This window comes from Ctenocephalides felis, unplaced genomic scaffold (assembly GCF_003426905.1).
Source record: "Ctenocephalides felis isolate EL2017-DRISC unplaced genomic scaffold, ASM342690v1 CF-g0.4_SCAFFOLD_03571, whole genome shotgun sequence".
Taxonomy (NCBI): domain Eukaryota; kingdom Metazoa; phylum Arthropoda; class Insecta; order Siphonaptera; family Pulicidae; genus Ctenocephalides; species Ctenocephalides felis.
The window spans coordinates 39,829,962-39,841,629 of NW_020539725.1; the positions used below are offsets into that span (position 1 = coordinate 39,829,962).

Below are 11,668 nucleotides of genomic sequence, written 5' to 3' on the forward strand. Positions count from 1 at the left end.
GAAGAGACGTGACATTTATATAAAATTATTGTAGTTATTATTCGATCTACGAAATGATGATATCGGACTGGTTGCAAGGAAATTCCGAAAGTATATTTACTTAACCATAGGCAGCAATAATGTCGCATATCAATCACAAACATTCAATTGAATCAAATAATCTCGTGTGATAGAGGAAGTGTTTTTTAGTTTTACATCAAAGTTAAATAATTAGCACATCAAAATAGTCACTTATCGAACACTAGTATTATTCAACACTTACACATACCAAATAACTAAACCGATGTAAACAATGATCAAATTTCAGGAAAACAAATTAGTTTCTAAATGGCTTATTGTAATATAAAAATATACAAAAGCATAACAGCGTATTCGATAAAATATCGTGCTTTCCAATTGATTTTATAACTACTAGATATCAGGATTAGATTAATTCAATCAATAATTGCTCAAATGGCAGCATCTAAATCACAATTCATTTTTACATTCATCAAAAATGGTTATTTCACTTAAATCGAATAAATTAATATGCTATTGCTTATTTGCAGTAAAATATACCTCATACATCACAGACATACTTTTATCACTAAATAATAGTAAATTAAACTAAACAAACGGCAAGTTTTATATAATTATATAGTTTGTTCAAAAACAAAGCACATTTTTAAATTTAGTAGTAGCCCATGCGTCGAAAATAAAAACTAATAAATATTAAAAAAATATATATTCTGGGTGTTTTGGTCTAAATAAGTGTCATGATTCAGTAGTCTGAACAAGAGAGATACAGAAGATATTTACTTAATTAATGAAGAGAAAGGGCCTCACCGAAAACGATAAAGTCTGATAAAAAAAATTTAAAATTTACTTATATTACGCACATGTTTGTGCATATACATTAAACGTCTAATTTATGATATTAGTAATGCATTATAGTTTATTATTTAAAAATCTTTTTAATAAAAGTCTGAAGATCATGTTATGTAATACAATAACTTATAATATTCTTCATGTTCTTCACTAATTCTTATTATACTTTTTGAAAAAAAATCATTTTATCACGAATATTTGGTAATTTTCAATTGCAAAATTTCAAAACTTCACAATATATTTTAAATCTAAGTATAATTTTAATAACTGATAATAGATCCAATTTGTATTGAAGGGATGATCCAGTTTTCTCAACTTATTAAACTGAATATTAATTTATGTGTGTTTTAATATAAGCATACCAAAATATTAATTTTGGCGTTCAAAATGCTCAGAAATCAATAAAGGAATAAGCACTATGTAATTTTTAAGAAATCCACTAAAGATGTTTAAAAAGATCTCTAATAAGTAATAGAATAAAAAAATATTGAGGAGGAAGTAATTGTATAATTTGCTTAAACGCTAAACGCAGAATTTCAGATTGAAAGATATAAGTTTTAAATCACCGCATGATAATTTCTCAATATGCTTAAAAATTAAGAATATGATAGATCGTCACATTTATACAAAATAGGTTAATTTTCCTGAGATAATTTTTAAAATAGCCTTAATGTGTAATAAATAAAAATAATTTTAATAAATAGATCTCTCAAAACCAAAAATAAATATAAAAATATTTATCTGACTTCACAAAAAATAATCCTGTATTCTATCTTATTAAAATATACTTACTAAAAATAAGCCAAACTAACTTTTTCATCCATGAAAAGAAAGAAAGTATCCAGAAAATTTATCTATTCCTGAGAGTATAAAATTGAAATCACTGGATCTTCAGTTCGGAAAGTAATCAACACATCTCGAAATTTATCAAGAAGTTGCAAAATTTGTGATCTTTGAAGATTTTCATTATACATTATTTCTTCTAAATGATGCTCTCCTTGAAAGTAACCTAAAATTTAAACAAAATAATTTAAGAAAATGTTGATATTTATGTCCTATTATTCCAAGAAAATATAAAATATAAACAATAGTGGCAATAAAGTTAATTCAATAATATGAATATGAATAATGTAATGGTTTCTTCAACTTTCCCAGCAATTTTTATATTAAAAGGTCATAGACATCATTCACATTGTAATAATGATATATAAGTAAACCTTTTTTCCGAAGCCTTGCCAGTAATGCCAGATCTTGATGATTTGAAGAAGCTGGAATCTTCATGATGTATTCTCTTTCAGAATCAGTAAATTCCATAAACAAATCGTCATTTTTCTCATCCACTGATACAAAGCTTATCTCATTCTCTGTACTCGCAAAAGATGTGGAAGGTGGTATACTAAGATTAATGAAACAATTAATTTAAATTTTCAAGCATCAAAACATAAAATTATAAAAAGAATCATCTGTTTCTATAAGAATTTAATTTCAAGAATAAATAATTGAGAAAAACAAAAATATGTGAAACGCAATTTGCATTTACATTAGTTGTAGATAATTTTAATCAAATAAAATTCAATTTGATTAACTTAGCAAAATACCTTGCTGATGATTTGTGGCTATAACTAGGTAAAGCTGTTAGATCATCTGATAAATTGAAATGTGAATGTGAGTGAGACCTAAAAATAATTTCAATAAGGTCATGTTAGTAGTGATTGCATTATATATTAATACTCACCTAGAAGATAAGGCTAAATCAGATCCATGAGAATTAAACATTGGGTCGCCATTGAATGAATGAACTGCACCATTTATTTAAATTTTTTTGTTATGTTTGTGGGTACAGGCATGGCAGGCTAGAAGCCACTCATTACTGAACCAATAAATGCTGAAATTATTTCAATATGCATTGAATAAAACAAGATAACTATGTAAATAATCATATAAACTTATAAGCATGAACACATATTTTACTGTTCTTCAGGAGTAGTCTCTCGGCCATTAACCATGGACTAATATCTTCTGGTCCTAAAGAAAAATTTTCAGCATTTTAAAATTAAAAAATAGTAAATTTAAAAAATGGTAAACCCCGAATAATGTGCAAACAAAAAATAATTAGAAATAAAGATTTTTTATTATTAGAAAGTCATTTTTTATAATTTAACATATATGTGTATGGCATTAACTTACCTATTTGTGGGACCATGAATTGTATATAGGTGTGAAGCTGAACTAATAGATGATGTTGCAACATCCACACCAACATTTGTACAAATTGAGAATGTTGAGAAGGATGCTGTAATGGGCTCAATTTGTGTGCTACACATGTTCCTAAAGAAAACTCACTTATTACCTGAAATTCAAATTTTTTCCAGTTAACACTGTATACATGTGTCAATTAATCTTAATTGTATTTTTTTTTTTTAATATGATTTAATGGCATATTGCATATCAACTAAATTTAATATAAACTCTTCAAACCTCCAATAAACATGTTCCGGGAAACTGTTCTGAAAATTTTTCAACCAAAGGTGAGTTTATATATAACGGCGCATCTGAGGCTATAACATAAACATTATTTTCGCACAGAGGATAAATAATAGTAGCCTTAGCCCAGTATACCATATGCCCTACTAATTGATAAACCTAAAACAAAAAGAAAAATAAATCATAAAATAATTAAACATTAATCTTAATTATCACAAATTTTCTTAAGAATGTTTTGCATCAATATTGAAGATTTAAATATCATTTAATAGATTTTGATGTTGGTTAATAAATATTCACATAAAAAATATTTCCCATATACTTCTAAAGAATCGTAAACTATATTTAACAATAGTTAAACTTATTTATTCTAAAACAGCCTTAAATCTGCAAAGTACTTGAAATTGCTGAGTTTTTAAAAATTAAAAACCTTCATTATATATTAAATACCTGTTGTAAAGGCATTTCTGTATCAGCAGCCAATGCTTGAAGACTTTTCAGGGGACTATACATTTGAATCATTTTGATAAGAGCATTTGTGTTCTCTTGTCCTACACAATCCATTAACTCTATATGGTCTACCTAAATAAGATGAAATATTTAATAAATAAAATAAAATGAAATATTTAATAAAATATGTCACAAATAGGTATTTGATACATAAAACATTAAAGTGTCATAGTTGTAACTAATTTAGCAAAAATATCTAAAATATGTATAAAGTGATATTCTCTTCTTACCAAAAGTAACATTCCATGATAAGGTCTCAATGATTTCAAACATTTCTCTATTGACTCTGGTTCCACAATTATTCCTGGTTTATGAAATTGATGTGCTTTTTGTGGCAAACAAAAATTAACTGTTAAATATCGATTAATTTGCAAATTGACTAGTCCTGTATTGCTCACATCATCAAATGTTGTTTTTAGAGATTGTGCTAAAGTTGATCGTTTCAATATAAGATCAAAGGGAGAAGAAGATAATGTTGTATCAATATTGGCAGCAAGCTCATCATGGGCCGCAATCTAAAATTATAAATTAAAACAATAGCAAACAACATAATTTTAAAAATAAGTACAGCAATAATTAATTTTATTACATTCAATCTAAAGTAAAAAATAAAATATGAAAAATATCATACCATAATCTTAGTTTCCTCAGACAGATATGCAACTCTTTGCTCTTCATGCTTAATTGCAGTTCCCAAACGTTTACTTAAATCATAATAACATTTCACTACAAAATATAATAACTCATGAGGATAGTAATAAAAAATATAATTATTAAATAATCTTTAAAACTACAATCTTATCACACTGATTAATTTAGTAAATATTAATAATCTCTGAAAATAGAATTTTGGTACATATTATATTAGTTAATGATACTTAAAGACATAAAACAAAATATAAGCTAAAAAAATAGTAATTAAATATAACACTTTTCTTACCGATTGAATGGCTAGCCTGTGCATGCAGTGCAAATACAATATTCACAAGTATATGTGATGCACAGTCTTCTCTCGCTCCTTTCGACTGGAGCAATGTTGGGTGCCCAACAAACCGTACATCATTAACTTTTAATTCAAACTTTTTATTGCACAATTCTGGTTTAACGGCAAATAAAGTTGATAAAACTTCATCAGCAAAACCTGTCAACTGTCCTGAAATAAAGATAAGATTAATTATTATATAAATATGATTCAGAGTAAAAATATATAGAATTAACACAAATTCCAATATCGAATGTATATGTATATCTTTTTACTAAATCAATGGTAATTTGTAATAACTGCTAAACTATATTTGAACAAGAAATTCTCCATTGTAAAATGTTTTTAAAAGAACAAAGTGAAATGTGAACAAGTTAAAGTTTTCAAACCTTTATTTATATTTGAAGTCTGAGGTACAGGATTTTGCAGTAGATCCTCGACAATAATCATAGAATAAGGATTCCTTCTTTTATTTTGTGCGCTTGATACATTTTGTATATCAGCCACATAAGGATATCGAAACAAGAGCCTGTCGCCTTTGCTATCAGATTTTACTAAAATTATACTTAAAGGATTCACCTCCATATTTATTTCTTGAGTTTAAAAGTATAATTTAAAATCTGCATCATTTTGCATGTACGACGTTTTGATAGAAATTTTATAACTCGATTAAGTTATACAAATATTACATACACAAGATTTAATTAAAGAAACAATATAAAAATAGTTGTAAGGAAAATAAGAATTTATGTTTGTAGCCAAATGTAAGAACAAAATATTTTTAACACACACTTAAGTTTACTTCAACAATGGACACTTCACGAATCATTTAAAAACAGTTGATAAAAATTCTTGCAATAGATTACTAAGAAGTATGATAATGAGTTATATTATTAAGAAATCAATGTACATATACTAATAAATGTTTTGCGTTGACATTTATGTTCCAGTTGAATCACGTTTTAACAGCTGATTATCCTACTTGAAAAGTTTTATTTCTTGTTCACATAACCTCAAAATTAACATAAAAATGATGATTTAACATGAGTGAAGATTGAATTATTAAATATTTAAAAAGTTTTAGTCAATTATAGGAAATGGATTCACTTCAACTTCGAAATGTAAGTAAGAATAAAGATTTAAAGTTTATTTAACAATGTTAATCTAATAATTACTAGTTTATCTTTTATATATATTAAATCTTAATTTGTTAACTTGATATATGAATTTGACAAATATATCTTTTAAAAATTCTTGATTGATATGTTAAACTTTATTTTAGTTTAAAGACTTCCTGTTGATGTTCAACCAAGTATCAGAAAAATGTTTCTTACGCTGTGTTGATAATTTTAATTCAAGAACATTATCACCTTATGAAGAAAAATGTGTGGAAAATTGTGCACAAAAGTTTGTGAACATTAACCATCGGGTTATGGGAGTGTATGTAGAAGTACAGTCTGCACTAACTCAGAAGAGAATTAATGAAGTTCAGGAACAGAATTCAGTGATAGCGTTACCAAATAAAGAACAGTTAGCAGTAACCACAGAACCATTAAGCACAAATAATCCAACAACTTAATTACTTTTGTGGTTTAGTTTGTTATTAAATAATATAGTCGCATTTGTTACAAATTTAGTGAAATTATTTATCATTATGGAAAATATTTGCATTGTTCCACTTATTGGTATTCCTGGGGCAGGTAAAACAACTCTATCTGAATATTTAGTTGAGAATTTAAGAAATAATTTTCAAATTAATGTCATACATATAAATTATGATATTTTAATTCAAAAAGTTAAAGCTGAAGATCAATTTTCCAATGAACCTTATAATAAAATCAGAAATGAAATATCTCAAACAATACATCATCTTGTTGATTTTTTACACAATAAAGCCCAAAATGTTTTAACTAATATACAAAAGTTCATTTTGTCTAACATTAAATATACACTAGTCAATAATGTAATTATTATTATAGATGATAATTCATATTATCGCAGTATGAGATATAAGTATTTTCAAATATGCAGATGCTCAGAAATATCATTTTACCAAATATTTTTAAAAATCTCTTTGCCATTAGCTAAAAATAGAAATTCTATAAGATGTGAAAATAGCAGAATATCGGAAGAAGTAATTGAAAGAATGTTAATACGTTTAGAAGTTCCAGAAAATAAGAACTATTGGGAAAAAAATTCCATAACTATTAACTCAGATAAAGGTTTTTCTTATGACACCCTGATTGAAATTGCTAACCATACAAGGAATAGTTTTTTATATCCAATTAAGAATACTATTTATCCTAAAATAGTAATAGAACAAAGTTTCTTACATAAAGTAGATTTGTTGATTAGAAAATGTATTAACAATATAATTACAAATAGTTTGCAGAATGATAATGTACAAATCAAAATATTATCAGAATGTTTAAATGAAAAACGAAAACAGTTTTTGAAAGATATCAAATCAGGTATTATTCATATAACAGAAGAAACAGCTCAGGAACTTATAGATAATAACATGAAATAGTAAAATATTCTTTGTCATATTATATTAGTAATAAGACCAGTTTGTTCATAGCAGTTTATTGAAAGCTATTAAAGGAAAAATATGAATTGAACATATATTCACCTGTTTAATTTTTACTTCTGACAAAGACAAAACAAATACAACAAAAGTTACATAGACATCACACTTAAACTTCTTAAAACTGCTTATGATGTTCCTTTTATAATAGCCAACTGACTTAAATTAATCTCGATCTACAAATCTAAACTTCAAATGTCGATTTGGCTCACAAAACAGTTTTGTTGAAGAACCAATATCGCCATAGTGATACTCTATCTTGAAATTACGAATCAGCTGTAACCAATTTGTAACATATTGTTAATATAACCACCAAAAATATAATTTGTTTGAGAAAATGCTCAATATTAAATTACTTTGAATAAGCCACTTGATATTTTTTTTGTTTTGATATTCATCAATCGAAAATATGATATCTTTTTTATATAAAAGAATTCTAGATAAGTTTGTAAAAATAAAATAGATACATCTTCTGCATAAAATATGAATAAATTATAAAATAACATAAGAATATTATGGTTGTACTACAATGATTTTTGCCCCAAATGATTATTATGAGAAATGATAGCTGTAACTGCATTTCAAACACAGAAACTTGTACTTGTTAATATGTTTGAAGATGACTATTACCTTAGCAGTGACAAGCCATAATTGTCTTTGTGCCGTTCCTTTACCAAGACAATTTCTAGGACCATAACCAAATGGAATGGTGGCAAATGGATGTATGTCACGTTCATCACACCTCATCCAACGTTCAGGCATGAACTTTTTAGCGTCTTCAAAGTTTTCTTCTCGAAGACACGCAATTTGATTTGCCATCAACATATATGTTCCCTTAGGAATGCTAAAGAAAAATAGTAAAATAAGGATCATAGGTTCAGGAAAAGGTTCAAATAGGAGCATACTTATAGCTGTGGAGGGTTATTTCCTTAGGAAGGATTCTGGTTATGACAGGAATTGGAGGTTTGAGCCTGAAAATAATAGTATTGATAATTAATGAATGAAACGGATTATTAATGCTATGTTAAAAAAAAAGTAAAAAGTGATATGCTTGTCATAAAAGAAAAAATACGCTATTTTTGGCAGAACTTCTAACGTACTAATTGTTCATATCTCAGTCCAATAGATTTCTTGATTTCTTTCCAACATATTTCAATAAATTTACCTTAAACTTTCCATTACACATGCTTTTAAATATGGGCAATCCTGTAAAGCTTGTGGTGTCAATCTGCTGTCCCTAGTAGGCATTACTCTCGACAGTTCATCAAACAAAACTCTTTGAGATCTTTGAGATTTGGCCAAGTGATAAAGCACAAAACTTATCGCACTAGTTGTCTGTACAAATTATAATTATTTATATATATATATATATATATATATATATATATATATATGAGTAACTATATTATCTTAATTCTATTATAATAACATACAGCATTTGCGCCAATAAGAATCATGTCCAGGAGCACAGTCAGTATGTCCTCAGCCTGCATACCCTCTCGAAGCAGTAAGGTTTCGATTAAAGGCAATTCAGGGGTGGATGCAAAGGATCCAAAAATATCACAACCTACAATATAAAATATTGAATTTGTTATAAAAAGTTTTAAATTCAAAGCAGGAAAATAATTAAATTACTTTTTTCATTCGCTGCTGCTGTAGTATCTATAGCGGATTGAGCACCTTCATCAGCCGCTCTTCCCTCCAGACGTTCTTTTTTTGCTCTTAAGCTACTTTGCGCCAATCTGATGTGTTTACTTATGATCCTGCATATAATTACTATTATCTATCATTATACTAGATACATTCGATTGTGAGCAAAAATATCCAATAATATTTTTAATTAAGTAATTATGTACCTTAATATTTGTTAAAACAAGCAATCAAAATATTGAAAAAATAATAATGCATTTTAAAATATTTTTATACTAACGAATCAATAATATCACAGTTGGATACAAGAGATTTCCAAGAATGGCTCTCATAGAAACGCCATGTCTGAAGACCAGTTTCACAACTCTTAATGCTATTTGTAGCAGCATGCATTGCATCCAGCAATCGCGCTTGTTCTGAATTAAATGCTACACCATGAGGGTCTAAAAACCCAGATCTCTTCGAGAACAGTACAGCACCTTTAACAAAAAGGATAAAGTAACAATGTTTTCAAATACCTATTCACAAATCATCATATTGTACAGATCACACATTGTACAATTGTCAACTGACTATTATTTGATTGCATAATATTACTCACATAAAGACTCCATACTCCACTTAAATAACTCTTGCTGAAAATCTTCAGGCACCTCTTCTTGTCTATTTCGAATGCGCATAACTCTAGCTACTAATTCTTCACAAGCATTCTCAATTTTGCCATGCAACAAAGCTGCACTCCTTTGCAATGGATTGTCAATCTTTGCTCGCAAACGTTCCCAATCTGGTCCACAACTAAAAAGATTTAAGTTAATCGGAAATCATGCATATAAACCATTTTGCAACTTACATAATAAATGGTCCAGGACTTTGGTATCTTCTGTATTCCCTTCTATAGTGTTCAACACAATCTAAGCTAGATCGTACAGGAAATCTGCCCTCTTGTTTATAAACTGCTTCCATATGTTCAGGTCGGTTAAGAAGAACTAAATCTCCGCCAAAAGGACCCCTTAATCTTACAACAGGTCCATATCGATCGAATAGTCTATCAAAAGGCTGTACGTTTCGAGACCATTGTAGGGTCTTACCTAGAATAACAAACAATGCTACACGAAACAATAAGAATAGAGGATAGTGAACAATAAATTCCAATATTATTAGCACTATTAGTACAGCAATAATAGCGTTTTATAAATTAGCTATGGGTCGTTTAAGAGTAATATGAGGCTTTTCTATTAATATGAATTATTTGATTATTAAATTTTTTATGCTGTGTATGTTTGATCAAATTAAATCAATTTATAGAAATATTAAAAAACTGTCATAGCAGTAACTAAACAAATTTGATGTTTCAAGCATAGTATTTTAAACAAATTATAGATAATCCAAACTAAATATGATACGATTCTATTTTATGCAAGTCATTAGCTTTTCCAAATTAAATTTACTACTTTTGGAACATTCATAATTTAATTAGAAAAGGTTGATGCTTCACCAAATTTCACCAAGATATGGCTGTCCCAATTTATGAAACATAAAGGATTAGAGAAACTTCAAAGCATAAGCTAAATATTGCTAAATTCAAGTTATAAGGCGAAAAAAGCAGCAGTTTTGCGTTAACTGAAACTTGCGTTGTATGAACAAAAAATCGCCGTAACCGAATTTAGCAACCGAAAATTTTCTGAATAAAACGTGAAATTAATTGGTAAGTACCAGCATTCAACGCAAGAATCATTGCGCAAGCTGTAAGCTGCGTACCAACGACAGGTATGTAACTCCACGCCTGAGCTATGTATTTCAAAACAGCCGGACCAGGAACTTCGTCGAAACTGAGGTTCTGTTTCAAAGCCTGATCGCCGGGGTAGTTGGCCACATCGAATTGGTTGGCGAATATAGAGCTCTTTTTGGCCATAGCCTCCTCCCATTCTGCAAATAAGCTGCGAGTCTCTTCAGGAGGAACGGTACCTACGGCTGTGGCTGCCCCGCCGGTCAAAGTGCTCGTGGTTGTCACCTGATCGGATTGACCACGGGTAGAATCGCTCAGGGCATTAGTAGAGCTTTCCGTTTTCCGCAGAGCTTCCAAAGGATCGGACGTCGATGGCGGAATCGATATGGATTCGTTAATTTCACTCTTTTCCCCCACTTTTTCAAATGCCACTTTTGGTGTGGGATCTGTGCTCAAACCACGTACATAGCCCTGAACGAGATGTGACATCCAAGACGACGGCACAATTTTGCAACGAAGCATTTTGAGATCTGAAAACCCCAGATCTGATTTAACACACTTCATTTTTTTTTTCAAATATATTGATAATGATAAAAACTCACCTCAACTTATAATTTGAAGGCAATTACACAATTTGTTGTTAAAATAAACCACCTTTATTTTAACAAGAATTTTTATTAAACCATTGATTACAATGAAGTTGGATATAATTTATCTTTTGTTTTTTTCAAATTACCCAACTGCTCAGATTCAAATTTTAGCAACTAGATTTGATAATTTTAACAGAATTTTAGGATAAATATTATTATCTAACGATTTTTTAATAATTTCGATTGGATTTAAATGATTTAATTCATTTACA

The 11,668-nt window shown here is 28.5% G+C and overlaps 4 protein-coding genes across 4 annotated transcripts; 2 read left to right on the forward strand and 2 right to left on the reverse strand.

Moving 5' to 3' along the window:
* Positions 1-1,721: 1,721 nt before the first annotated feature.
* Positions 1,722-5,564, reverse strand: LOC113386026 (GATOR complex protein NPRL3). Its single transcript, XM_026623837.1, has 12 exons — positions 5,233-5,564; positions 4,802-5,014; positions 4,493-4,587; positions 4,092-4,376; positions 3,802-3,933; positions 3,346-3,510; positions 3,055-3,217; positions 2,839-2,892; positions 2,603-2,666; positions 2,466-2,543; positions 2,085-2,263; positions 1,722-1,876 (listed from the first exon to the last, which is right to left on the reverse strand). The coding sequence occupies exons 1-12, from the start codon at positions 5,426-5,428 to the stop codon at positions 1,722-1,724; spliced, it is 1,779 nt and encodes a 592-aa protein (XP_026479622.1). The 5' UTR covers positions 5,429-5,564.
* A 316-nt stretch (positions 5,565-5,880) lies between these two features.
* Positions 5,881-6,456, forward strand: LOC113385428 (mitochondrial import inner membrane translocase subunit Tim10 B). The gene is made up of 2 exons (XM_026623274.1): positions 5,881-5,964; positions 6,126-6,456. Exons 1-2 carry the CDS (start codon positions 5,941-5,943, stop codon positions 6,420-6,422), a joined length of 321 nt encoding a protein of 106 aa, XP_026479059.1. The 5' UTR covers positions 5,881-5,940; the 3' UTR covers positions 6,423-6,456.
* A 29-nt stretch (positions 6,457-6,485) lies between these two features.
* On the forward strand, positions 6,486-7,373 carry LOC113386027 (L-seryl-tRNA(Sec) kinase). The gene is made up of 2 exons (XM_026623838.1): positions 6,486-7,244; positions 7,293-7,373. The coding sequence occupies exons 1-2, from the start codon at positions 6,498-6,500 to the stop codon at positions 7,371-7,373; spliced, it is 828 nt and encodes a 275-aa protein (XP_026479623.1). The 5' UTR covers positions 6,486-6,497.
* A 192-nt stretch (positions 7,374-7,565) lies between these two features.
* Positions 7,566-11,328, reverse strand: LOC113386028 (probable cytochrome P450 49a1). The gene is made up of 10 exons (XM_026623839.1): positions 10,794-11,328; positions 9,931-10,168; positions 9,682-9,875; positions 9,361-9,559; positions 9,066-9,193; positions 8,864-8,997; positions 8,596-8,765; positions 8,336-8,401; positions 8,061-8,274; positions 7,566-7,706 (listed from the first exon to the last, which is right to left on the reverse strand). Exons 1-10 carry the CDS (start codon positions 11,326-11,328, stop codon positions 7,596-7,598), a joined length of 1,989 nt encoding a protein of 662 aa, XP_026479624.1. The 3' UTR covers positions 7,566-7,595.
* Between the last annotated feature and the right edge of the window lie 340 nt (positions 11,329-11,668).

Bases quoted from the DNA above. Each gene is read 5' to 3' on its own strand.
- LOC113386026 (XM_026623837.1), bottom strand. From the start codon at position 5,428: ATGGAGGTGAATCCTTTAAGTATAATTTTAGTAAAATCTGATAGCAAA. The intron at 4,377-4,492 runs GTATGATATTTT...TTATAATTTTAG, and splicing joins CTGAGGAAACTAAGATTATG to ATTGCGGCCCATGATGAGCT. The intron at 3,934-4,091 runs GTAAGAAGAGAA...CATCTTATTTAG, and splicing joins ATCATGGAATGTTACTTTTG to GTAGACCATATAGAGTTAAT.
- LOC113385428 (XM_026623274.1), top strand. From the start codon at position 5,941: ATGGATTCACTTCAACTTCGAAAT. The intron at 5,965-6,125 runs GTAAGTAAGAAT...ACTTTATTTTAG, and splicing joins ATTCACTTCAACTTCGAAAT to TTTAAAGACTTCCTGTTGAT.
- LOC113386027 (XM_026623838.1), top strand. From the start codon at position 6,498: ATGGAAAATATTTGCATTGTTCCACTTATTGGTATTCCTGGGGCAGGT. The intron at 7,245-7,292 runs GTACAAATCAAA...AAACGAAAACAG, and splicing joins ATAGTTTGCAGAATGATAAT to TTTTTGAAAGATATCAAATC.
- LOC113386028 (XM_026623839.1), bottom strand. From the start codon at position 11,328: ATGCTTCGTTGCAAAATTGTGCCGTCGTCTTGGATGTCACATCTCGTT. The intron at 8,402-8,595 runs GTAAATTTATTG...TATTATTTTCAG, and splicing joins TGTGTAATGGAAAGTTTAAG to GCTCAAACCTCCAATTCCTG. The intron at 8,275-8,335 runs GTATGCTCCTAT...ATTTTTCTTTAG, and splicing joins ATAACCCTCCACAGCTATAA to CATTCCTAAGGGAACATATA.